General features: G+C 42.1%; 1 protein-coding gene across 4 annotated transcripts; it reads right to left on the reverse strand.

The window, feature by feature from the left end:
• Positions 1 to 3: 3 nt before the first annotated feature.
• On the reverse strand, positions 4 to 26,621 carry HHIPL1 (HHIP like 1). Of its 4 annotated transcripts, XM_067555073.1 has the most exons (10): positions 25,949 to 26,621; positions 18,356 to 19,002; positions 15,313 to 15,456; positions 13,918 to 14,246; positions 10,834 to 10,960; positions 10,046 to 10,191; positions 5,777 to 5,858; positions 3,406 to 3,488; positions 961 to 1,115; positions 4 to 228 (listed from the first exon to the last, which is right to left on the reverse strand). In XM_067555073.1, exons 1-10 carry the CDS (start codon positions 26,240 to 26,242, stop codon positions 202 to 204), a joined length of 2,034 nt encoding a protein of 677 aa, XP_067411174.1. In that variant the 5' UTR covers positions 26,243 to 26,621; the 3' UTR covers positions 4 to 201. The 4 variants fall into 4 exon arrangements, with proteins under 4 accessions (XP_067411174.1, XP_067411175.1, XP_067411172.1 ...); XM_067555074.1 differs by lacking the exon at positions 961 to 1,115; XM_067555071.1 differs by having other exon boundaries at positions 4 to 1,115.
• Positions 26,622 to 27,488: the final 867 nt, after the last annotated feature.

Genomic DNA, 27,488 nt, shown 5'->3' on the forward strand with positions numbered 1-27,488 from the left:
GACTCAGATGCTCAAAGATCAATGTTCAGTTTTTTCTACAGGTGCCAGAACAGTTAAGCAGGCAATGTGAATGCTTGTATAAACACAACTGGCCATTTGGAAAAGTTTTTCAGCAGAATGTTGCCAGACATGGCTGGGACAACGCAGTGCTACATTCGCATCTGAGATGATAAAGGGGTGCATCTTTCTACTCCATAATCACTAACATGAGGATGTTTCTTCTTCCACCTGTAAAAACAAAACAAAACTGATCCCTGATCACACACATGCTCAAACGATTATATTCTGTATCTTCTCTCTCCTCCCCAGCACACACATTATGGGATGTACGAGGACAAAACGGGAATTACTTAAATCAGATGCAGCATCTTTAGGGTTAAGTACACTGTATTCAATACATCCACTGTTTAAGTGCGTGGGGGGTAGGGGGGGAGGCGAGAAAAAAGATGAGTTTAGTCCAGTTCTACCCTCCCATTCCTCACGATATCCTGTTACTAGTTTTCAGTTTATGACCTCTTCATGGCTACATATCACTCCTGCATCTTCTTTGTGGGAGCAGTTGTGCTTGCCAATGTCTGCGTGCATGCATTCTAGCAGGTTCTTCTCCTCCCCGGTGCACTCAACATCATCAAGAAGAATCCGAAGCGAACGTCCTTCCCCAAATTCTGCTCTCTTGGTTGCCCTGACAACATAAGGGAACCCTAACTGGCGACACACCACAGCTGCCGCTTTGGAGTTCCATGTGTCGTCACACACAGTGCCCCACTCTCCATGGATGTAAACCTCCACCCTTCCCCAGTCCCTTCCTCTTGCTTGCTTGTTCATCAGTCGCACTGCACCATTCTGGAGCGGTGGGGGAATGCTGGGATGTTTGTTTTTCCTTCTCCGCCCTCTCCTTTCCCCACTCTTCCCTCCTTTCCTGGACTTCGGGGGTTTGGTTGTTGGTGTTCTGGAGGTCACCTGTACTTTATTTTGATTCCTTAGAAGTTTCAAGATTTGTTGCACCCAGTCTGGAGTAGTGGCCTGCGGTGTTCCGGGAGTTGGACTACTCCTCCCCGGGGCTTTGGTGGTGGTCTTTAATCTACGCCGTTGGGCTGGTGTTTTCACAATCAGTTCTTGTTGGGGAAAAGCAGAGGTAACGATAATGAATCTATAAAGCTACTATGATAGTTTAAAATGACTACATAAAAACAGTGCTAACTTAAAGCTCTACTGTATTTAACTTTTCTGATGGAGTTTGCTTACTTGATCCTGTTGAATAGTGAAAATCTTTTAGTTGAGCCAACATTGCATCAGCTAAAAGTTTCCAGTGCTTTTAAGAATGTCTGGCTGCTGGAGAGGACTGCATTGTTCAATGCCAATAAATAGGACAAAAGGAAAAAGTACCAAATTTCCATGCACAGTATACCAACAGAACTTTAACACTTGGACATATCAAGAATCAGACTTAAATGCTGAAGACATCCGGTAAGAAACAGAGTTCTCTCCCAGTACCTCTCGCCCCTGCAAAATGCATTTTTAAAGACATGCTTCTACTTCTGCTGTCCTCTTCATTACTAATGATTGGATCATTACCAGATTGTGAGAGTTCCAGCCTCCCCACTGTGCCAGATGCTTTATTCAAGTGTGGCTGGAATCACAAACATTCACAATCAATTCTCTCTGGTAACTGGAATGTGCAAAAAGAGCTGAGTTTCCAGGACAACACGTAAAACAGTGTGTGTGTGTGTGTGTGTGTGTGTGGTGGGAGGGGGGGGGGGGGGGGAAGGTTAGAACAGCCTTGACTGCAAAGGGCTGAACATATTTTACTGTCACAGCTTCCAGGAATTACTGGACTTGCTTATGCACTCTATTTTTAAGTTAAAAATAAATACAGGCTAGTCAAAGAGATAGTTGCATTATTCAGAATAATAAATTAACCAAGTAGTTCTCACAGCGTTATGCATATTTGCAAAGATGTCAAAATTCTGCTGTATAGCCTACGGACTTCCTCTCCAAACTCACACATCATCCTTTTTTTAATATATAGAGGGTGAAAAAAGTGTCAATCACCACCCTCTCCTAAATAACCCACATCCTAGACTGGCCAAGATTTGGAGAAGCTGTTTTTGAAACATCCTTCCATGGACAGCATGAAAAGCATTCCCCATTCTGAAAGCTCAGCTTCTGAAGACAGAAAATAAATTGGGGAAACTCACAATACAGAGAAGAGATTATCACACATTTGTAACTTACACACTGTTAGGTTTAGGGCCTGATCCAGCAATGGACTCAGCAATTCTGGAGTTCACTAACTGATGAAGTCTATCATTATGCGATAGTACATTTAGTAACAAGCAATCAAAAGGCACCAGAGGGTTTGTGTAAGCCAGAAGTTCAGCTGATTATCTGATTGAGTTGAATCTTTTGAGAGCATTTTCCTCATCCTTTCCCTATCTCTAAGTAACAGTGGCTCAGATTCAATCTCTCCCAAAGATCTACTTTCCAGTCCTCGAATAAAAAGACTTTTCACTCCCTGCAGTGCTTCTGCCTATTCAGAGGTACTCAAAATCCACTGTTTTCCTAGTGGGAAAGCACTGTAGAATTCAAGATCCCAATGCAGAGATGGCAACAGGGAATCCAAGTTGCTCTTAATGAGACAGCCATATGCTATCTACCGTGGAAAGGGAAGATGGGAGGGAATGGGAAAAGGTCATGTAAGGAGAGAGAGTCTAAGCTGAATGTTTAGTATGTACTTATATGGCCCCCCCATTACCCAGTGTCTGAGTGCCTCACAATCCTGACTGTATTTATCTTCACAACTCTCCTGTGAGATAGGGCAGTGCTATTAACCCCATTTTATGGATGGGGAACTGAGGCACAGAAAACGACTAAGACCAGGTCTACATTACAAACTTAATTGGTGTAACTATGTAACTCAGAGATGTGAAAAACCATACCCCGAGTGACACAGTTAAACTAACCTAACCCCCAGTGTAAACAGCATTATATTGAAGGGATGGCTTCTCCTATCGATATAGCTACTTCCTCTCACAGAGGTGGATAACTTATGCCAACAGGAGAAACCCTCCCATCAGCATAGGTAGGGTTTTCACCGCAGTGTTTTAAGTGTAGACTTGCCCTCAGTGACTTGCTCAAGGTTACACAGGAAGTCTGTAGTGCAGCAGGGAACCAGCATCTCCCAAGTCCTAGGCTACTGCCCTAAGCATCCTTCCACTCTGTGGAATGGAGGGGGCATATAACTCCTATTTAATGTTTTATCTGAACCAACTCTTTATATTAAAAAGGCGTAGGTAGAAATTAATTGGGAACGGAGGCTCTAGATGGTTTGCACATCCAAAAGGACAATGCAGTTTTTGAGTTTATATTTATGGATCAAAAATAAGTAGCAACAACAATACTTACTTTCCTTTGGCACAAACTTTATGAGCCTGTTTTTCACTTTCACTGGCAAAGGCTCAACGTGGCATTTTCCTGGGGGTGCTCTCCTATGAAAGAGGGACATAGACAACGCAGGATTAATTGTTTTTCAATGGTAGCAGGAGCATTCCTTGTTTCCATTGTTTTTCAATGAATTTGTGGAAAAAAGTCTATTTAAATGACCCAAAGAAACTCTTTCAGCCCACCCCATCTCACAAAAATCCTATTTTTTCTGTATAGCAGAGAACTCAAATATTCACAAGAATATGCAATATTTTGATAGTATTTTCTTCATTGTTGAGTCAAAGTAGAAATCATTGGTAGGTTCAAGCAATATAGAAAGATGTGAATCAAGTTGAACAGAAAAAGCATTAAGCTACACAGTGTTTGTTAAGATAGCTGAAATGAATGTCATGTTCACATGCAAATTTCCAAGACATCTCCATAGAAACAAGATGGCATTCAATTATTTATATATTTAAAACAAAAATGCAATTCACTTTTGACCACAATTCACACAACAACAGAAAAGAGCCAGAAAGAACAATTTAAAATGGAAAATAAAAAGAATCTGGAATTTGTCACTGGCAGCAAGTTATCGGTTTACACAGCATCATAGATGCAATTCGCTGCAAATTAGATTTTTACATTCAGAGTCCCTCTTAAAGAGGCACTCTCTTAAAATGCGACATTAATTTGATTCAAGCTTGTTTGCCATGGCAGTGTCCCTCACTTTGGAGAAACTATACCCAGTACATAGCCACTTTTCCCTCTGATGTTTGGCTTGTTATTTTCAGGGCTTCTGAGGATTTTCAAAATAGTGCAACAGTTGGATAATTCAGTTAGACTATTTGCATGTACATATGCAGCATACAATCCCCATGTAATTACAGTTGTTTGCATCTGCTGTGTCTGGAAAGAAGACTCTAGAGGTATGAAGAATAGCTCTCTCACTTATTGACTTGTGGACACTACACTTTTGTAAGCCCTTGTATAATTCTTTACTTTTCCACTGTTAAGCTCTATAATGGGTACGACTAAGGAGACTTTCATTTATAACTTATGGATTGCCTGTTAAGTTCTGTTTTTCAAATTTTTAAATGGTTTGATACTAATTAGCACTGTACTTTGTATTTTAAGAAGTGATGCACATGGTTTTAGTCTATAAGATGCTGGTTTGTACTACGGAGACTGCAGGTTTCTTTTTAATATATTCTATGGTATGCAGGAAATATTCTAAATTGTTTTAGTTGACGGGCAACGTTACGATCAGAAAAGCACTAGTTTGAAAAGGAGTCAGAGAAAAAAAAGAAAAGGGTGAAATTCTGGAATTCAGAAGCTACCAATATACAATCTGAAAGCAGAGGGGTATTCTCTAAAAATATGGAATTTTCCCATGCTGACTGTAAAAAGATGCTCAGATAATTGATGCTGCAAATTTAGGGTTTTTTTCCCAATAAGCGCAAGTCTTAAAAAGGCCAGTGGGTGCATTTATCTGAAGGCATTATTTGGTCCTTTAACAGTCATGTTTTAATAGAATTAAAATCTATAAATCCTCCCCAACACTATGTTAAGATTACACTGCATTATTAATGTCCCAGATACAACAACTTTGTGCAATTGCATGAGATTCAGAAAGTGAAGCCCTAGTCTTGTGCCACTGTCCAAGCTAGTTTCACCATTACACCAACAGCACAAATGGCAAAGTAAACTCAGTTTGTAAAATTCTTTCCATTTTAGTTATAGAAAGTGGTGGCGTTAACATGAGGCTAGGTTGCGCTCTTTACTTCACACACAAAGCGGTCACTCTGTGGACATGAATCTCACACGTCCCATGCAGAAGACGTGGGCCAGCTGCAGAGGAAGCTCTATGGAGGTGGGATTTGTGCCGGAAAAGCAGGGAGTGGGGATGGGATGGGCTGTGGGTGGTGCTGTCGGGCACATATCAACTACCTTGACAAAGGCAGCATCAGTCTGGGCAAAAGTCTTGAGACTCTATTCCCTGTGCCCTTAATATGGCAGCCTCTGAATGACTTGACTCCCACAAAACAGCTGCCTACTTTTCAAGCAGACACTGAATAATCCTCACAGCCATCAAAAGCATACAACCCCATTCAAAGCAAATCCATGGATCACCAGCCAATGCAGACTCCAACCCCGTGAAAACCAGGAGCATCCACTGTGAAGCTTACTCACAGCACTCCAACATGAAGCCAGTCCCTGTTTACACTGGTTTACTCTCTAACAAGGGACCAATGTGAAACAAAAGTTATTTTTTTCAGCCATAACCATCACTCACATTTGAATTCAGGTCCACAGATCCAAATTTAGATTTTGTAACAAGAGCATTTCTTACCGTGAGGTATCTACTATTTTGTAAACTACTCCATTGGGAGCCGTGGCACTTGGTACTCCAGTAGACAAGAAGTAAAGTTCTCCTTAGAGAAACAAATAAAGACAGTCATGAAAATTATGCATGTAGCCTCAGTGCTCTGCAGGGCAAAAGCATTAATTCTGCATCCTAAAGCAACACAATTTCACCACCAGCAGCACAGCCTCAAAGAAAATTAAGTATAATATAGGGGGATTTTTTGATACATTAACGATTGTCGACGGATTAATGCATGTGTGTAGTTATCTAGAGACATAAAATAAAAAGAACTTTATGTAGGTATATGTTTACCTATTAACATCAAAACACTACTTTGTCAAATTTCTGTTAAATATTACGTCTAAGACTCTTGCGGTCATCTTAACTGAATCATCCATGCAATAAATTTCACAACTTTAAAATGATTACCTTGAATGTAACTTTTCATTGTGAAATGAATTAAAATTAAGATTGTTCAGTGTTATCTGCTCTTTTAGACCAAATATCCTATTGGAGAGAAGTATGCAGGTGCAAGACTATGACTGTTGCTTCTTTAGCATACTTACAAATATGAGATATGTATCTCGTGAGAAAGGCAGCTGGATTTGTGATAGCTCTGACAAACCACACAGCTAGGGCTGAACACATAGTCAAACAATTTTTGCAAACGTTTGTTTAATTTTTGTTAAAACAAAGGGTTTTTTTTGACTGCATGTGTCCTCCACTCATGCATTCCTTGTGCAAATAATTTAACATCTGAGTTTACTGAATTAAATAATTTCAAAGTGACAAACGGAAAGTGAATTTCAGATTCAGACTCCTGAGTACTCGCACCAGGAACCTGGCTCTAAGAGTTACTGTCTGGGAAAAGAAACCTGTCATGTAACCTAAGCATCCAATCAGGAAAGACTGAATATAAAATACAACAAACTGACAGAGAACGGACTACGTACCAAGAATTATTCTGGTGAAAATATTAAAATAATTTGAGAAAATAGCTTTTTATTAATATACATTTGATTAAATAAATTAGCTTCAGATTATTCACACAGTCTTGGAGAATGTTGTGTCAAAACTCACCGATTTCCTTCACACACCTCCTCTACTTCCACCACACCCTTTGTTCACCAGCCTGCCTGTTGGAAAGGCTGCACTTGGGGTTTCTCACCCCTGCCTCACAGTGACCGGCTTCAGGCCTTCTGCTGAGGGTTCCCCATCCCCAAAGTGCAGAGGGAAGGAGGGAGAGAAACAGGCTCAGACCTGCTGGTTGGGAGGAAGCCTTGACCTGCCTGACTCCCTAAAGAGTCTCCTGTGCATGCAGTGAAGAGGAGAAGGGGAAGCTGCAGCAGGAGAGTTGGGATCAAAGAAATCATGGGTGTAAATCAAGAATATCAAGGAGAAACCTTGTATGCAAAATCCTGAAGTCTTTACTCTGATTTTGCTTGGGCAAACTCCCAACTGCATAGAGACGCTTGAGATTTGCCCCTGGAATTTAATCAAATTTTGCCATGACTGATCAGTAATTTTTCCAGACATTTAATCTGAAAAAAATCATTGCCCCATTAATTAGGCTAACTGTACACAGGAACTGACCTAAGCACATAACCCTGACTTTTATGCATGCAGAACATATCCACCCATACACTTGCACCACCTCCCTGCAGAGAGCTGATTTGGGACCTTCCTTCAATTTTATGCAAATGGCACAAGTAAAACAAGAAGATATGTGTTTTGCCATTGCACAGGAGTCTGCTTAACACTCGTCTAAATAATAATCCTGAAAATGAGCATTTTAGTAAGGAGGGCCCCACTCAAATAACTGACTGGTAAAGTCATAAGCAAACATCTCCGGACATCAAAAGGGCCCAAGAGAAGATTATGCCCTGAACTCAGTAGAGGAAAATATTAATTTAGTGATACTTATATTTTCACCATAGTAAAATGAATACATATGGAAGAACTACACCTTGTTAACAGATTACAAACCTGATACTCCATTGGCACATTGTACAGTCACTTATTTCAGAACAACGTTGGTGTAAAAAGCTACAGAATAGTAGCATTTTAATACCCACTCTGCACTCCACTGGGAATGTCCACACTACCTTTTAAAACCCCTGCCACTGAGTCTCAGAGCCCAGGTCTACAGAGTTGGGTTCAGGCTGTGGTGCTAAAAACAGCAGTGTAGACATTGCAGCTTGGGCTGGAGGGAGCTCTGGTCTGAAGCCTAGGAAGGGTTAGGCTTCAGAGTCCAAGCCCAAATCTACACAGCTGTTTTTAGCATCATAATGCAAGCCCCATGACCCAGGCTCTGAGACTCTTTGGGTCTAAGTTAGCACAGTGCATGGATGTGAGATTTCCACAGGCTCTGAGACTCACTGCCATGGCTTCTAAAACACAATGTAGACATAACCATTTTGTCCACACGCCAATGGAGAATCAGATTCTACAGGCCTGTGAATTGGAGATATGAAATTAACAGTTCTAGACAGTGCCATTAGTCTTTTACTTAAAATAAACTAGGTTTTATATTAAATTATCCCCCTGATTTTAGAATAAGATATAGAATAAAAAAACAGCTCCATACTCCATGAAATTTAATTAAGAAAATGTATTGTAACCCCAGCATTCATCCCCCAAAACGAGGCTCTTGAGCTAACTGCTAATTATATCAATAAAGGATTTTATTTTTAAATTAAAAAAAAAAAAAAAAGGAAAAAAATTGTACATGCAGTTATTCCATTCCATCCAGTCTACATTCACACCAAACATCGTCTGCTTAACTGTCCAGGAAAAGCAAAGAATTATAAAAACATTCCTCGGGGATTCTGGCAGGAGTCACTGTGATGGGAAGCCAACAGACTTACATTACAATGGCTCAGAGCACAAAACTCCTACATTTCAACATCATGCATGCTGCTGCCTAGCAACCGTGCTAAACATTTGTGAGGCGATTCTAGTGCGCCTACAGCTATGAATTGTACAGTGTGCTTGTCCTTACTTCAGTCCCATAGAATTAACAATATGAATGTACTGACAAAGTTAACTAATGTCAAGTTTCCCTTTCAAGTCCTCTTCCCACCCCCACGCCTAGTTTCAGATCATAAGAGTTCACTCTTGTAATATACAAAGCCAGTAGCTTATCCTGAAGCCTTTTCACAAATAACATTATTTAAAACTGAGGCCCAATATTTTATCTGCTACCCAGGTAAAACTCTCATTGACACCAATGGAATTTTTGCTAGAATATGAACCTAAAGCAAAGATACCAATTGTTCGCAATTCACATATTGCAAGATACTAAAACAATGAAGAATGTCCCTTCTGTCTTACTCTGAAAGCAGATGTACAATATTCAAGGCCAGTATGAGTAGGTTTCCCTCTCACCGATTATTGTGTCTAATTTTCTGTCAGCCATCATTAGAGTCTATTCCAGATCCCTAGATGAGCCAAAAGCATAAGCTTGTTGTATCAAACATTAAACTCCTTTCACTTTTACAATCAGCCTGTTGGCCACCCAGACGCATCTACCTGCAATAAAATGTATGGCATCAAGTCTCAGAGCCCGAGTCAATTGATTTGGGCTTCCGGGGCTCAGGCTGCGGGGCTAAAAATAGCAGTGTCTACCTTCAGTCTTGGTCTGGAGCCCAGACTGAGAGACCTGGCCCCCTTGTGGGGTATCAGAACCCAGGCTCCAGCCCATGCATCTACACTGCACTTTTTAGCCTGCTGCCCAAGCTTCCTGAGCCTGAGTCAGCTGACCCGGGCCAGCCCCGACCACACTGTGGGTCTTTTATTGCAATGTAGATGTACACCTCCAAGTCTATATTTCCTATGGCCTTTTCACCATGGAGACTGAGGTTTCCTCTCTAAGTGATGTTTTAACATATTTGTCCCCAGGCATTCACTCCCCTCCAAATGACAATGGGGCAGATGGTAATGTAAATGGATCAGCAGTAAACAAATAAATAAAACATCAAGCAACCCTCTCACAAAACTGCTGATTGGCTCATCACTGCATGATACACTAGCCACTTAAGAAAGAGAACACTGCCTAGAAATCATTATGATTACATTTTTTTTTAGTAGCTGCAAGAACGAAGTACAATTTTGTAATGTTTGGGCACACCCTGGAACTTAACTGAACTACCTAGAATACTGTTTTAGATTAAAAAGCACACATTTTCATTCCAATGTGTTTTGCTCTGAAGATAAAATACAACCACATTGTTCAGTGTAATACAATATGATTACCTGCCTCATCTTCAGCAAAAGAGATGATGTACTGATAATAATTATTGATAAGCCCAGGGAACATGCAAGTTTGTCCTGTTCCCATGCAAATTTCAGTATACTGCCATTCTCCTGTAGACTGCTTCTCTTTCAATGACATTAAACGTCTGCAAGACAAAAATAAAGTTAACTTGCATCAGGCAACTGGCACAGACACTTTTAATCTAGTAGTACCAAATAGCATTGGGGCACTTTTTTAATTGTCCTGTTTGGTGATGAGTGCTCTCCAATCACATTAGATTTAACAGACATTAAGGGGGTGAACATTTAATAGGATCAGAAGCATTAAGATACATGAGCACAGACCCGCACAGGTATTCATTTCACTGTGAGTTAAGCGGCTAAATAATTTTAAGGCTCTGTACCATACATAATATACACCATTGGGGGAAAATACTTTTGGAAATACCTGTCTGGAAACTTCAACAGAGTCGTGACTAAAGATGCACCAAAATATAGAATTTCCTTTTATGGTTTTAAATCAATGTCATAGCCACATCCATTCACATGTCTGATCCCAAATGAATTAACAACATCTACTGCTGTTGTGATAATCATATACCTTCACAATAACATGGAATAACTGTTACATAAAAACATGTTATGTGCATCATTTGTAACATGCAGTAAGGGTTTGCACAAAGAGCAGCAAGTCAGTAAGAGTTACATTGCAGAAGCAGTTGTAGGCGCATGGCGTACAAATGGAGGATTTCAGCTGTGGGTCATGCTCCCTGAGCGACTGGACTTACCCACTCATAAAATCACCAAATATGTATAGCCCATTCAGGTTTGGAGACTCACAACCTCGATAGACATAGCCTCCCGTAACAGATTTCCCCATCTTGTGTGGATAAGCATAAATTGGAAGCACATCATCTGTAGAGGGGAAAAGATACTGTGTCTTGCCTTGTTTTAGGTATGATGCAGAGTAACTCTTCCATCAATAAATGGTAGATGGTTACTAGATAGGGATGTGTACTATCAAGTTCCTGTCCAGCTTCTTGTTCTGTGCTAAACCAACTGCTAAATGGAGTCAAATTTATTATCATTATACTTTGGCCTCTCAGGACAACCCTTCCCCAAATGGCTGAGATAACTAGGGGCTTCTTACCAAGAAACTGACCCAGTAATTAAGTGCAGCACAAAACAATCTAACGGTAGACCAAAGAGGTCTGTGATTAGCCACGTGCTGTCATGGGAGATATCTAGCTGTATTTCTGAGCCTGGTCTCTCACTTTTAAAACAGGGCCACAAGCATAAAAGAAACAGCATGGTCACAACCCTATTAGAGGGCATCTCTCATGTTACCCTGAAGCAGAGAAATTTAACATTGAAAAGGCACAAAATAATTGTGGTGTGAGTCACCCTGTCACAGCGTTGCCATGTTTGATACAAAATCTTCATGAAATCACCACAAAGTGTCGCCAGTGTAGATAGAGAGTGTGCTGCAATCATTCTGTGGCTCTCAGGCTCCACGCTAAAACTTTCCTCTGTCCCCTTCCCTATCTCCTCCCAAACTCCTGAATACAGGAACAGAGTACATATTTATGGGGGCAAGAGTGCATACATTTCTCCTCTCTGTTCCTCTTCTCCTTCACAGCAGCTAGGTAATTGGAGAAGGGAAACATATTCCCCATCCTGATTTCCCCACATTTGTTTGCTGGAAATCTGAAGGGCTCAGCACTCTCCTGCAGTCTCTCAGGGTATATACACACTGACGGCGACCAAATTCGCTGCCGTCAGATCTATCTATCCGGATCAATTGAGTGGCAGTGAAGACCCGCTCAATTGATCCAGAAGTCGATTCAATTAAACCATCTCCTCAAAAGGCGTAGCACTGCGTCAATGGGAAAGCATTTCCCGTTGGCACAGTGCAGTGGAGACAGCACACTAAAGGGAAGTTAGGTAGTTGACGGGAGTTACGCAAGCTACTCTGCATAGCTTGTGTAACTCCCATTGACTGCTGCCGAATTTCCCGGTAAGTGTGTACTAAGCCACAGGGTATGTCTACACTGATGGTGGCAAATTCGCTGCCATCAGATCGATTTATCCGGATTGATTGAGCGGAAGTGAGGACCTGCTCAATCGATCCAGAAGTCGATTTAATAAAACCACCTCCCCAAAAAGCGCAGCGCAGTGGAGATGGCACGCTAAACGGAAGTTACAAAGTCAATAGGAGTTACGCAAGTTACTCTGTGTAGCTTGCATAACTCCCGCCGATTGCTGCCGAATTTTGCCGGCTGTGTAGACCAGGCCTCAATGAGTAATCCTGTGACTGGTGATTGGCTCTGCGACAGCCTTGAACAGCTGCCTCACACTCAACCTGCTTCTCTAGAGCGTCATCTCTATGAAGCGACCACTGTAGCTGAGATAAAATTGGCACTGATGAGATCTGAAGGGAATCCTAGCCCACTTCTGTCAAAACAATGTAGCTCACTGCTTTGGAAAGATGAGGGTAGTGTGGGTGAGGAAGGTCATGTGGGAAGTCCCTTGCTGAGGACAAGAAACTTAATGAGCTGTTTCCCTAAAGAAAGCAGTTTACACTGCATAATATAGGACCTGATCCTGACAGCTGCTAAGCCCTTCCCACTCTCCTTAACTTCAAGAGATCAGGCCCCAAATGTTACATTCACGTAAAGGTCAGGGCAGATGGATATATAAAAACAGAACAGTATAGCTTCCCATCTAAAGCAGTTACTTCTCACTTAAAAACCAAACCTTTTTTATTGTAAAGAATCTATGAAAGCATCAGAAATTGTTCTGAATCCACCATGTCACTGATAAAGTGGTTCCCATTAACGTAGCTTATAAGTAACTGACACATAGAAAGGCATTAAAAAGGACATTGAGGCTATTTTTTTCAGTGGCAGAAGAAAGAGAATTCAGACCTAAAATGTGTCATGTGGCTTCCAACCCATTAACCCACAATTTATAGCTTTTAAGTCCTTTCTATGTACCAATTCCCTTATATTTAAACTCATAGGTAGATGATGTTTATATGGCAAAAAGAAAAAAGCAGGGTGTTGAACAAAATGCAGTGCAGCAACATAAAAACAATGGGCCAGAGGCTCAGCTAGTATAAAATGGTGTCACTCCAGTGGCTTCAGTGAAGCTATGCCAATTTATCCCACTGAAACTATGGCCCAAAGTCTGGACACACTTATGGCATGGCTTGCCCTGAGATTTAGTATTTGACCAAATAGTAGCCAGCTAGCATGTGTACCGAGCCCAATGTTAAAAATATAAAATTGACTGTTTTCCTTTTGGGATTAAAATAAAAATCCCACTGCATACAGAGTAGCCTTTTAAAAGCTGGCAGAGTGACCAGTCCATGTATTGGAATGATAGCTTGAAGAATCTCTTTTTATGAAGCTAAGCCATTTGCAAGTTATGAAGAAAAATAATTAAAATATTAATGTCTCAGGGGTAAGGTGATGCTATTGGATAAAGGAAATAGCTCTTACCTCTGCAGATTTGCATTTAAGTGTAGTTTATGTAGCAAAGCTGAAATTGTCCCTTGTACATATCTGTCCAAATCACAGAACCACCGGGAAAACTTGGCAGAGTTTAGTATAATTAGCAACTTATTTGACTAAGAAGTGGAATAGCCAGGGCATTAAAGCCCAGTTCATTTTTTCATAACTCAGAAATGGTAAGAGTTTTTAATGTAACTTCCCAAGTCAGTTTGCTCCCAGCCTAAGGCTGAGTATGCCCAGTTTAAACCCAAAAATACACGTTCACAATTGAACAATCAACCTGTGAAAACAGAAGTCAATAATGGAAATGTAGGCACCACCCCATATCAAGGTCATTTATTTAGAGTGTATAATTACCTAGTGATGAATTGGTGCAAAGTTTCTTATCATAACAGCTGAATCCTTCCCTTGCTCTCCATCCATAATTTTTTCCTTTCTCTATAATGTCGATTTCTTCAAATTTATTCTGTCCTACATCTCCGCAGAAAAGTCGTCCTTTCCCTTCCTTTGTGTAGAGTTCACCCCTATCAAAGGAGCAGCGCCACATATTCCTCACCCCGTATGCATAGACTTCAGGTCGAGCTTTTGGGTCACTAACAAAAGGGTTGTCTGGAGGGATTCTATAAAGAGGTCCATGGTCATTATTGTCCACATTGATCCGCAATACTTTGCCTAGCAATGTTGATCTGTATTTGTTCAAAAGAGAGAGGGGGAAAGACATTACTCTATTAAATGCATATTCTTAATCAAAGATAAAGTTGTTTTGTTTTTTTTAAATCCAGTCTAAGATTTCATACTTTCTATTTCAGAAAACATAAGTCTTTCAATGGATCAAAAAATTAATGTAGTTGAAGTTTATGGGAGCCAACCTACGTACCTTACTTTAAAGTAAGCTAAAGCTTTGCCAACGGCTTTAATGAGATTTAGTCTTACATACAAAAGAAAAACTGATTAAGTAAAAAATTAAGGCCCTGATCCTGCAAATATTCACACATTTCACTTTCAGCATCTGAGTAGATCTATAGGCCTCAGTGAGACTGCTATGGGATAATGGGAGAAAAGTTAAGTTGGCAGGTAAGTGTTTGCAGGATTGGAACCTAAGTGAATTTATTGCTCATGAAAAATGCCAGATGGACTGAAGCCCTCTATTTATCCCCAGAACAGGTGGCAGCAGCAGTGCAATCTTCCCCACAGAGATCCAACAGTGAGGATGAATGGGTTCACCTCCAGGGTGAGAGCAGTTTCCTTGTCCAGTCAGACACTGGCCTTTTTGCTGCCAACAAATGTGACAATTGTGGTGAAGGTTTTTGTTATCTGGACATTTGTACTTAAGCAATGGGACTAAGACTACGTCATTTTACATGGGACATTGAACAGACTTCAGATGGTAATGACTTTTTGAGACTACCAACCTGGCAGATTTAAACTGATGGTTTGGAAGTAAAAAACTCTCTAATCCCCAACTAGATCTTAGAAAACTGGGTTCAGCATATTAATAAGTTCAACAAGTACTTACGTTATAGCATGACATTTTAAAAAAAGGCATTTTCTATAATTCCTGTAATTTTTACCTTCAAAAACCAAGAATACTGCTTTAATTCCCGTTGAGGAAACTGGAAATACACTTCTGTGTACACAACATTAAGGAAACAATAAACATAACTGGAAAAATACATAGTTCTTCTTTCCATGGCTTATTCTTCTACTTAAAAAAATATACAAAGCTGCACACAAAGATTTAGAAGTTCATACTTGTTTTGAGCATTTCCAAATGTCCCAAAAGGGTCACCGGCCATGCCTCCATCTCCAGTAAATATGTAAAGATAACCATCATCTCCAAAGAGCAGCTGTCCTCCATTGTGATTGGAAGCTGGTTCTTCTACCTCCAGAATTATCCTGATCAAAAACAGGAAGGAAGCATTATCAATACTGGGCAAGTTATAAGCAAAAGGCACAGTAGCACGATAGCCTAAGTACAGCTTTTGAGACATGAAATTGTATGCAGACCAATAAAAATATAAGTCTTCCTCCATCCCCAGGTACAGAATATTGCTTTGTCCTCGCTCCAGAGAAATCAGAGAAGATTTGTCTTGTACATGCTACAGGCAGGGGGCCAGCTTTTGATCTCAGACACAGTATTTAAAATAGTACATTTTTTAAGTCATATAGTACTGTGCACTAGTCATCTGGAATCCCAAAAGGTACAACAGGGCAGACACAGTTGATTTTATTATTTTAGATAAATCCACAAAACTTTCAATGATATGGAACCATCAAATTGTGCAGGAAGGAACCTATGTAACCACGTGACCTTATTTTTGTGACCCTTGTTCCCCCCTTTGTGCCTTTTGTTTGTCATACATAGTTCTCATTTCCAATCAGACTGTAAGTTATAAGTGCAGGACCCAGGTCTACTAGTGCATTTGCACAGTGCCTGGTGCAATGTGGCTACAATTCCGACTGGAGTTTTCAGAGCTACTGCTTTACAAATATTAAATAACAATAATAAAATTCTATGCTTGAAGTTCAAATTATTAAGGAGAATTACAGATGCATATTGCACCTGCTTCTGGAATCTGTAAATTATTGAACCACAAACTTAAATGAGTTTTTAAAGGGACATCTTTACTCTCATTCACACTCTGTCAAAACAAGTTATACTGATTATTGTTCAAAGCAACACCTAACATTATTGTAACTGAAAGAAATTTGAGGGAAAAAAATCTCTTATTTTCAGCTTGTTTACTTTGTGCCTTTGGCATCTCTTTAAGTATAACCAAGAGTTAAATATAGGAAAACATGATTAAAAAATACAAAAATTGGCAGTAGGATTCAGGGACCAGAGTAGCACTTGAAATATATTTTATTTCATATTTAAAAAACTGACTATATTTCAAGTTGACAGTCTCTAACATCTGTAAAAAAAACTGATCAGATAAGAACAAATTGCAGTATCTTGCATTTATGTTGTCCTCTCTGCTTCTGAAAGATTCTAAAGCACATTGTAAACAGATAAACCAGCTATGTAGGGACCAATTCATCCACCACAGAACTTCATCACTTCTAGAATGGAGTAGCTGGTTCAACAGAACATCAAAACATCACCCCAATGTAAAAAGGAAGAAGGATACTGTAAGCAATAGAAACCTGCTTTCTGTTCAATCCCTCCCAAAGCAAAGGGAATCTGAAGCACAGCAAGACAAACTGAGTTATTAGTAAATCTGAAGGAAAACAGGTTTATATATATATTCTCACTCTTCATGCTAATGGAACCCCACACAGGGTTACAGCCCGACTATTCATTTTTGGACAATATTCACGGTGAAGTCAATAGAAGCTGTGCCAAAGTAAGGACGGCAGAACCAGGGTTTGCTTTTTTCAGGCTGCAGCATGAATCAATTTTTGTAATGAACATTGTAGTAGCTATGAAGAGGTTACAAACTTAGAATCTGATGGGTCTTTAACAGGACAGCACATGAGTAAATGTTCGCAGGTTTGATCCATTTTCCAAAGCTGTTCCCCTGTCCACATCTAAATTCCTTTTAAAGATTCATTTCTGCCGTGCTGCCTACAGGGAACTGAGTTGACATATGTAAACTGTTGTTCCTCTTCCCCTAGCCTCTCTTTGTCACTAGACTGTGACCTCTTTGGAGCAAGGATCACCCACTCTCGAGTGTTTGAAAAATACCTAACACATCGTGGGTGCTAGCATAAAGGTATTAAAATTGATAATATTCTGTGCTCTCATAAAACTGCAATTTTTGGTCCTACACCAGATTATAAGATTTATAAACCAGTCTTGCTTTGTCCTACATGCAAAACTTCAATTATCTTTGCATTGTAAGTGCAGAGAAACAGCAAAATCAGATTAGCTAACTCGGAACCTGTAAAACATTTTTAATAAGAAAAAAAATAGCTGTGCTTCAAAATAGTGCACTTCATATGTTTGGCCTGTGCCTTAATTTAGCATATTAAGCAATGAAACACCAACATTTATGAAACCAAAACCTTACACTATCTTTAATGATGCCTTGTTTTAGAAGAACAAGTAAATGTGCTGAGCTGATGAGCCCAATATGTGCTCGTAACAGTATGATTATAGCAAGAGCAGGGCAAATTCAAATTAATGCAACTGTTTTTCATTCCAAAAGACAAACATTTATTTGAATGCACAACACCATAGGAATCCATCATCACTCAACTAAGCACACTGGGCCAAATTCCTCATTGGTGTAACATCACTGACTTCATTTATACTGACTTTAGCGACATTCCAGTAGAGATTAATTTGACCCACACAGTGTAGAAGTACACCTGAATGTGTGGTCAATGTTTCTCTCTCTCCTTTTTCTTACTTAAGCACCAGACAAACCAAGGAATTTAAATGCAAAAAACTTTATGCAACATTACAGTTAAATCTTCAGATGTTCTACGGTTGGGAAATTCAAATGTTTTATTCCAGAACAGCTGTAATTCATCCACATTGAACATGTATCTTTTAAACCTTAATACATACCTATGCAATATGGAGCAGCTACAATTATTCTAGAGGAAAGGGCTTTGAATTTTCTGATCTTTGTACATTTAAATAAAATTTCAGTTATGAATTAATGTCCTTTTTATCCCTTTAAAGTTACAGCATAAAGATACTAGGATTAACTTCATGTAAAATCAGAATGAAAGAGCAATATTAAGCCAAATAAATCTTGTTTATTGTGTTAGCAGTCCTTTAAAAATGCATGAAATTTTCTTTGAAATTTTAAATAAATTTGACAGATAAATATGCATACAATACCTTTCCGAACTATGGTCCAAAGTATTCATGTCATCAGGAGAAATTCTGAACTCACTTATTCGGATTCTCTCTTCATAATGAACTTCAACTGAATAGTAGACATAAACTTTACCATTAAATTTGAATTTAGGATGGAAGACGATACCTAGAAAACCTCTCTCGTCTCCTTCCCAAGGTGAGGTAAGTACAGCTTCACTGATGTTCAGAAATGGCTTTTCCAGCCGTGACCGATCTGGGAGATAGGTCCAAATTAAGCCAACTTGTTCGGCAATGAAAAATCTGTGAGTTCCATCATTTGCATGCACCATAGCAACAGGATTCCGCAGACCATTAGCTACCTCTACTAGGCACAACTGGAGACAGCCTTCTGAGTCAGCAGTCACTAACCCAAGGTTCTGATTAAGATTCTCATTTACTAGCAGGCGAGGGAAACAATAGTCCACATCGTCAAGGGACAAATAGTGGCAGAATTTTGCCATATTGTTTTCCAGGGCCAATAATTCTTTGTCTGTAGAGAGATAGCGAAACATGGACCTGCATTTTTGCCACACCTGCTCACAGTATTCTTGGCAAAGTCCTGCCACTGTCCGCAAGGGAGTGGAAGGATCTTCCGCATCATACAAGTGAGCAGCGTAGGGGGAGCATTCCTACAGAAAGAGAGGAAACTCAGTCACTTTGAAATGTGGCCAAAAAAATGTCACCAAAATACAAAACTTCACCTTATCAAAACAACAAGAGGCATATGACTCCTTCTGCATATATTTACATATGTAAAGATCTCAGACCTCTGAAAATGGTTCATCCCAACAATCGAGGTAACAACCTTAAGTATAGATGGTGGGAGCCAGGTTTCAATGCAAGTTCTCAGATGTGGATTTAGGTTCTTAAGCCTGAGTGCCAACACATGAAAACTGGACCTAGGCTCATGGGTATGATTACTGTACATCACTCCAATGTCCTAACAGAGGAAAAGTGAAGTTTTGTGTTACAGACTCCATGACCCAAAGATAAAGCATCACCATTGCATTACTCCAGTTTACACCTGTAACTGTAAAACTTGAGCAACAGTGAAGAATCAGGTCCTAAAATTTCCAGATTAAAAAAATAATCAACTGAGCCAAAGCTTTCTATAGTAGCTGCCATTCCCCTTAAACCGATAAAGGCAAGTACTACTGTAATATAGAGTGAGGGTCACAGATTTGTGAGCACGGACTGCATTTGAATACCCCGCTACATGATTAGCGAGTGAGACCATTAAACTAGAATGTAAACTCTTAGGGCAGCGACTGTTCATGCTATGAGATTTTTACAGTGCCTATTGTGAAAGGGTTCCAATCCAGACTAGGCCCTTTGATAGCTACTGCAACACAAATAAATAGCAGTTTAGGAAGATGCCCTGTGCCTAAGAACTGAATCAAATTCATACAAGGGTTATCTGTCACAAGCACATTTTCTTGAGATAAGAAGCCACTTAAATGCAGAAAACTACTTGTCTCTTACAAACTGACCAAAACACTCAATTCTCTTGATTTTCAGGTGCTTTTTTCTTGTCAAGTAATAATACAATACTTCCCACTTCTAATGCACCTTCCAGCCAAAGATACTAAAGTGTTCTATAAATAATGCAATAAGCCTCAGTTGGTAAAGATTTTTATTTTCATGTGACAGATAAGTAAACTGAGACAAAGAGAGGATGAATGATTTGTCACATATTACCCAGCCAGTCTATGGTGTAGCTGGGAAGAAAAACCAACTCTCTTAAATAAATCCTGTGCTTTAATTATAGGGCCACACTTCTCCTAAGCAAAATGGGTTTAATTAATTAAAAAAAAAAAACCATACAGATTAGGTCATTAGTCAGTGAGGAAAAGAGAAAACATCCAAGATACTTGCGTTTATATTAGCTGGTAAATATACACACTACACACAATATTTCATTTTTATAACAGTTCTGGTATCTCCCCTAATAAAGCAAGAGACTATGTATCAGATCTTGTTAGCATACAATAAGATTTCTCATTATGTCAATCTAGTCATTGCAAAATTAAGGTTATGCTGACTGCCCTTCAGATGAACATCAATTAATGTGATAAAAAGGAGATTAAATTAGACAAAACCCCAACACTCACATTCACAGATTGGGTAACTACAAACTAACTCACTTATGCAAATACAAAAGTGGGCAAGGTATAGCAGATGAGAGGGCATATTTCCTGGTGCATTTGTTGTGGCCGTGACTGGAAATCTCAAAAAGTCAAATCTTAAATACAAAACAGCAAGTTAAAGCTATCAAAGCATTCATACTGGCCACACATACATAGCTCACTTCGACATCAATGGGAGTTCCACATGCACATGGAAAAGAAAATATACTCATATTAAATGCTGTAGTGTATTTGGTCCTCTGACAGGATCTCTCAAATTAGGCAGTCATCTTACACTCCATATGCATGATACACCAATACTTTGGTTTCAATACAGCAATTAAAAACAGCATAAAAGCATGTATGCCTAATTCCTTTGTGACTCTGTCGGACCCTTAATCTTGGGTCAGTGCTAGTAACAAAAGATATTGTGGATAACCTTATTTAAAAAGTTGCAAGTCCTAACACATATGTGGTGCCATTTGTATACACACAGTAACATCACATTGGAAGTGATGTACAGAAGATGAACGGCCAGCCAAATACTGTACTGAACCATGATTCTGTGATATTTTCCACTACTAAAATGCTCAAAGTTGGGAGCCCTTCTGACTCTAGATCCAAAACACATGAAGCCTGATCTTGCATGGAAGCTAGTGTACAGACTGGGCATTGGATCAGGCCAATACTGTGAAAAGAATTGAAGAAACACTGTCGGTAATTTAAGCAGTTGGCCAGATTTGTTATAGATGCCTCAATTATTTAGGCAGCTAATTGTTATAGAGTTAAGAAAAATATTTATCTAAGAAATTATATTAATTGCAACAGTTAGAATCGGAATAGGCATTCAAATCCAGGAATGATTTACCTACGGTATCAGTTTGGCAGCTCTGATGCAAGTTCTTAGAATAAGTGTTTACATTCCACTTAACATTTGATATTTCTTATCAACTTCAACCTAGGAAGCACAATACTCTTACCTTTAAAAATTATATATATATGTCTTTAGGAGGTTGCAGTTTACTGGGAATCAAAGCCTATACCCTTCATCTCCTTACAAAAGTTCTCATCAGGCTGAACACATACATGCAATTATTTTTACTATATAGAGCTTGTCATTTCCTCAGCCTTTTCCTGGCTGCTTTGCAGCACTAAAGCAGCCTTAATGGGCCCCTTAAAAATTATACCTGTGATGAAAAATAATTGAATGGAATAAAGTAACTATGAGGCCTCTTATATGCCTGACTCTAGGCCCATAATGCAGGGGGTGTGTCTAGGGAAGAGAGAGAGATTGCTGGGGCAACTCTATACTCTGTTAACTGCCAGGTTCCTTGGGGCTCAGGCCCTAATTCAGCAAGCCTGAGTGTAGCTTTAAGCAGAGTACTTCCACTGAAAACAATGGGACTGCTCACATGCTTAAAGTTAAGCACATGCTTAAGTACCTTCCTCAATCAGGGCCTAAATTAAGGCAGTCATAAGGCTTTGTTGGGCATTAAACTGGAGGCTGCAAAAACAGCTTAAAGTCAGTACATTTAAATCCACAGCTTTTGGAAGAGGTAATTTAGATTGCAAAACTAAGTTTTGATTAGCAGTCATTTATCTATAACTGTTACATTTCATAAAGTCTACCAGTTTAAACTGAAAATTGGTGATGTAAAAATGGCACCTTATTCAACCGATCTGATCCCTGTGTGTATTTATATCTGCGCACATTGGTTTTTACTAGGTTTCACTCCAGTTAGCACTTCAGAGACAACACGGCGCTAAGCAAGTGAGATAGATTTTATTCTGTATTGGGAATGGAAATAATACCATATAACAAATCACAGCTAAGGGAAAAACCTCCATCGCATTTAGAATATTCAAAATCAGTACTAAAATAAAAACTTGGAAGAGACATTTGTCACAATAATTTGAATAATGAATATATTTGAGGAAATCATGATCTGTGAGCAAAAGGAGACCTAAATATGTTGAATAATTAACAAAGAATGATTTATTCATTTAGCTGTAAGGTATAAATTACATATATAATGAACGACTGCAAGCAGGGTGTACTACAGCATACATAATGTAGATCTGTCCATTTATGTTTCCTGTGGCCAGAGCTGTCTCTGTCTGCAGCGGTCAATACTGCCATTTCTGGAGTAGATAAGATAATACCTAGGGCTGGTTAAGAACATTTTAAACTAATTTTTTTTTGTTCAAAATATGCTGTTTTGTCAAAGCCTAAATATTTAATGGAGACTTTTTTATTCTGATTAAGTTCCATCGGTATGGCTTCTGAGCTCCAGGATTAGCAGAGTGGCCGGCTAAGGCAGGAACAGATGGGGCAGGGGCTGGCTAGTGTGGAAACAGCATGGCTGGAGCAGGAGCGAGGGCCGACTGTTGAAACTATTGGCAACAGAAGTATTCTCAGCCAGGTAGTGACCTCCCTATTGGGTTCTTGTGTCCGCCCTACGCTAAAAGCCCCTCTCCCAGCCTAAGGGGAGGAGCTACTAAGCCCTGAAATGAACTGAATGAGGGGACAACAAATGAGAGAACAGGAACAGGCATGAAGATCACAGGGTTAAACGGAGGGAACCTGAAGGGGACACCGAGCAGAGAACCCTGGACAGCAGCCAGGTAATGATGTTGAGCAGACTGGACAGATGGCTTTCTTTAGGAGGCAGAGTCCATATATCTGCCTTGGGATTCCCTGGATGGGGCCTCACCTGTAGATTGGCTGAACTTTGGCTGGCCCTATCACAACGCCTGCAGGTAATTGCCTCTGATGACACCTCACTCTCTCTAGCTCACGGATGACTCATCAGGCTTAAGCAAACTCAGGCCTGGTCTACACTACAGTTAGGTTGACGTAAAGCAACTTAAGCGCCTGTAAGCACCTACACCAGCTGTTCTCAAACAGTGGGTCGGGACCCCACTTTAATGGAGTCACCAGGGCCAGCATTAGACTTGCTGTGGCCCGGGGCTGAAGTGAAGCCTTAGCCCTGCCGCCCCAGGCTGCCCAGGGTGGCGGGGCTCAGGCACCGGCCCCCTCTATCCACCCAGTGCTCCGGCTCCACCTCCTCCCCCTGCCTGGGATCATGTAGTCGTCATTTTTGTTGCCAGAAGGGGGTCGCAGTGCAATGAAGTTCGAGAACCACTGATCTACGCTAAAACGTCACTGCTGCCACTGTAAGTCGACCACTACACCGACTTAACAACTCCACCTCCGCAAGAGGTGTAGCATTTAAGTTGATGTAGTTAGATCTCACATCACCTGTTGCCTCCCAGGGCTGACAGCCGGAGCCCCCCCACCTGGGGTTAACAGCCAAAGCCCTGCCACTGTCAGCCCCAGGCAGCGGGGCTCCAGCTGTCAGTGCCCCACAATGCCCCACACTGACAGTCAAATCAGTGCAAGCCCTCCTGGGGAGGATGTGCACTACCGACAGAAGGAGCATAGTGTGGACATTAAATATTGATGTGATTACAGTGGTGGCTGTATATCGACTTAATTTAAGTCGACTTAATTTTGTAGACATGGTTTCAGGCTCAGAGGTAACTCAGGGATGACTCATCAGGCTTAGACTCAGATTTACTCAGGTTACTCAGGTTTAGGCAGGCTCAGAGGTATCACAAAGGAACTATCGAACTGAAAACCTGGCCCTTTCCACCCAAGAACGAGGTTTCCACACAATTCCATTTCACAAAAACATTTGAAAGGTTTTTCATTCTGATGTGAAACAAAAATACAATTCAAAACCTCAAAAGTTGTCATGAAATGGAATTGTCATTTATGGCCAGCTCTAAGGATACCATAGTTTGCAGAAAAAGGCTAAGGACTGGATTCTCCACTAACGTAACTTTGTTCCATGTATGTCTGAATAGAGTTACTCCAGAACAGCAGAATTTAGTCCACAGAACTTGGATGGGGTCAACTATGGGTTTTGGCCCGCATGTGTAATGTATCTGAAGATACACAAGGTAGATTCTGAGAATGGGATGGCTGCTTTGTGCCATGTAGCTGGCATTTTCTGGTCACATAGCTATCATATCTGGCCCAAGAGGATCCAGGTGGCATATGACTGGTATAGCAGCTTGTAGATCACATCTTCACCTTTCACTCTGTACTGATCCTTGCTGCAGTTATGCCCCATTGGGGCTGTAAGCAGCTGGCCTAATTTTGAGCAGCCCTAAGGCTGCAGTAACCCACTGCAGTGGAATTGTCTGGTTCCATAGTGGCCTGGGGTAGCCAAGAGTAGTTTTTTTTGGCCATCTGTGAACTCCCTCCTGGATCTGCAGTGTACTCCATGGCTATCTCTACGATCCAACCCAAAGTGTGGGTCTCCAAATGGGAATGAAGCCACAGAACCCCACTATGTTCATACATCTGCTTCCTAAAGTCCCCGTGTAACACTGTACATAACTGAAAGGGACGACAACCTTCTGCTTTGTCGTCAACCCCCTCCTTTACAGAAGAGTTCAGCATGTGACATGATTGCATTGTGCAGGCTGATCCTGAGTGTGCCAATTAGCTGATTTTTGAGACGTTGATACACAGATGTCCCCTTATCCAGACTGCAATTCTCTGACAGACACTTTCAAAGCTACCACAGTCCAAGAACTCAAGCAGAAGCTATTTCCTGGCTTGGCAGTGAATCCAGGCCCTTGACACTGGAACTGCCGACAAGGAAGGGCAAGGATGGAACTCTCAAAATTCTCAACCATCTTTACACACAGACCTTGCAAAGGCTAAAGTTAGCAACCCCCAACCCTACTTTATTGTTTCTAGGTGGAAAGGAGATCACTTGATGACCTCATCCGTACAGCTTCCAACTAACAAAGCCCTAAGTGCAGAGGGAGGGAAGAGGGGTGCAGACTCCCCAAGTGGAGGTGGCAGCTCCTCATCGGACAGAACCTGGAAGTAGAACCCATCTTGGAGGGCGCAGAGCTTAGAGTTCCCCACCTCACAGAGCAGGCTCCACGCGGGGGGGGGGGGGAGGTAAGATGGGCTAGAGAGATACAGTCCCTGCTCTCACCTGGCAGAATAGGTCCTGCTGGGAGGGATGGGCTAGGAGAGGGTGGGATGGGGGGATTCAGGGTCAGCTGGCAGGGCAGGCAGGAGGGGACAGAGGGTTGGGGGTGCAGTCTCCTGGAGGAGCAGTGCAGACCAGACCCTCGGGGTGCAGCGTCACCTGGCAGAGCAGGTCCAGCAGGGAGGGACGGGAGGAAGGGCTCGGGGTGCAGCGTCACCTGGCAGAGCAGGTCCAGCAGGGAGGGAAGGGAGGAAGGGCTCGGGGTGCAGAGTCACCTGGCAGAGCAGGTCCAGCAGGGAGGGGAAGGAGGAAGGGCTCGGGGTGCAGCGTCACCTGGCAGAGCAGGGTCCAGCAGTCACCTGGCAGAGCAGGTCCAGCAGGGAGGGAAGGGGAGCGGAGGGAGGGAGGAAGGGCTCGGGGTGCAGCGTCACCTGGCAGAGCAGGTCCTGCAGGTGGCTGGCGCAGGCGGCGTAGAGAGGCTGGGCCAGGCGGTCGCTGAGGCTGTAGTATCGCTCCAGCAGCGCCCGGTCCTGCTCCGCTTCGCAGCAGCCGAAGTCCGAGTACTGCACGCAGAAGGCGAGCGGCCGCGGCGGCCTGAAGGGCGGCTTGAAGTCCAGGCACTGCGGGTGCGAACGCACCTGGCCTAGCCCGGCCAGCAGCAGCAGCGCCAGGAGTGGGGTTCGCCGCCCGGGCCAGGCCCAGCCGGGTCCCTCGCCATGTGCCATGCTGGGCTGCGTGCGGCGGGCAGCCTGGCCCCTCCACGGGCTCGGTTATGCAATCCCCCGGGCTGCCCGCCCGCCCCTTTGGCTGCGCCTCGCCCGGCCGCTCCCACCCCTCTGGCGTGTGTGTTTAAGCGCCAGGGAGCGGCCCCCGGCCTGCGCGGGGCCGCCCGCGGGCGAGAGGGGATACGCCGTGGGGCTCGGAGCGCATAGAGCCCAGCACCCGGCTGGTGGGCCCGGCCCCGGTCCCGATCCTTGCTCCTAACGGTTCCCTAGGGCTGCGGGCCCGGGGAGACGGGCCGAAGCACCGCCCCGGCTCTAGGCAGAGCCAACAGCAGCTGCGGGGAAGGAAGCGCATGTGGAAGAAGCAACATTGGCAAAGCCTGTGAGGCCTCGGCTGCAGCTAGGCTGTGAGCAGTCAGAGCTGCTCATAACCCCCCACATTTTATAGGGACAGTCTCCATGGCCGGGGGGTTGTATTATGTAAGCGCCTATTACACCCCTCCCTTCCCCCCAATCCCTGTCCTGATTGCCTGCTATCTGATCAAGCATCCGGAGGGTTCTCCCAACTCCTGAGAGGCCATAGCTCCCTCCACAGAAGTGTTATTCACTGCAGCTAGTCCTGTCTACACCAGGGACTTTCAGTTTTGCTACCTGCGGATTTTTCAAACCCCAGGGACAGAGCTGCCCTGAGAGAATTTGATCTACCCTCTGGTGTAGAGCCCACTAGGTTGATGGAATAATTCTAGCTGTTGCCTCTGGGAGAGCTGGATTAACTTCATAGGGATGGGAAAACCCCTTTAGTCGCTGTAGCAAGTGTCTAAGGTTACAGCAGCACAGCTGCAGCACCACAGCAGTACCACTGTGTTATGTTTAGTGCGGAGGTAGGCCTGGTCTACACTAAAAAGTTAAGTTGACCCAGCTACCCCAGGGGTGTGAAAAATTCACACTCTGGAATGATGTAGTTAAGTCCACCTGAGTCCTCCAGTACAGACAATGGTACCTCTTCTAGGGGAGATGGATTACCTATGGAGGTGGGGGAACTCCTCCTGTTGATAGGTAGTGTCTATGCTGAAGCACTATAGTTGCAGCCTTGCTGTGTAGTGTTCCAAGTGTCAATGAGCCTAAGTGACTTAGGAGCCTTGATCAGCCGTGACATGAGCATGTGAGCCATGGCCTATAGCACTTTTCAAAATGAGACTCAACCCTTTTAAGTCATTCAGAGCTGTTGAAAGTTTTACCCACTGTCTAG

Source organism: Emydura macquarii, unplaced genomic scaffold (genome assembly GCF_026122565.2).
Source record: "Emydura macquarii macquarii isolate MOO-44397 ecotype Brisbane River unplaced genomic scaffold, CSIRO-AGI_Emac_v2 contig_1551, whole genome shotgun sequence".
Lineage (NCBI taxonomy): Eukaryota > Metazoa > Chordata > Testudines > Chelidae > Emydura > Emydura macquarii.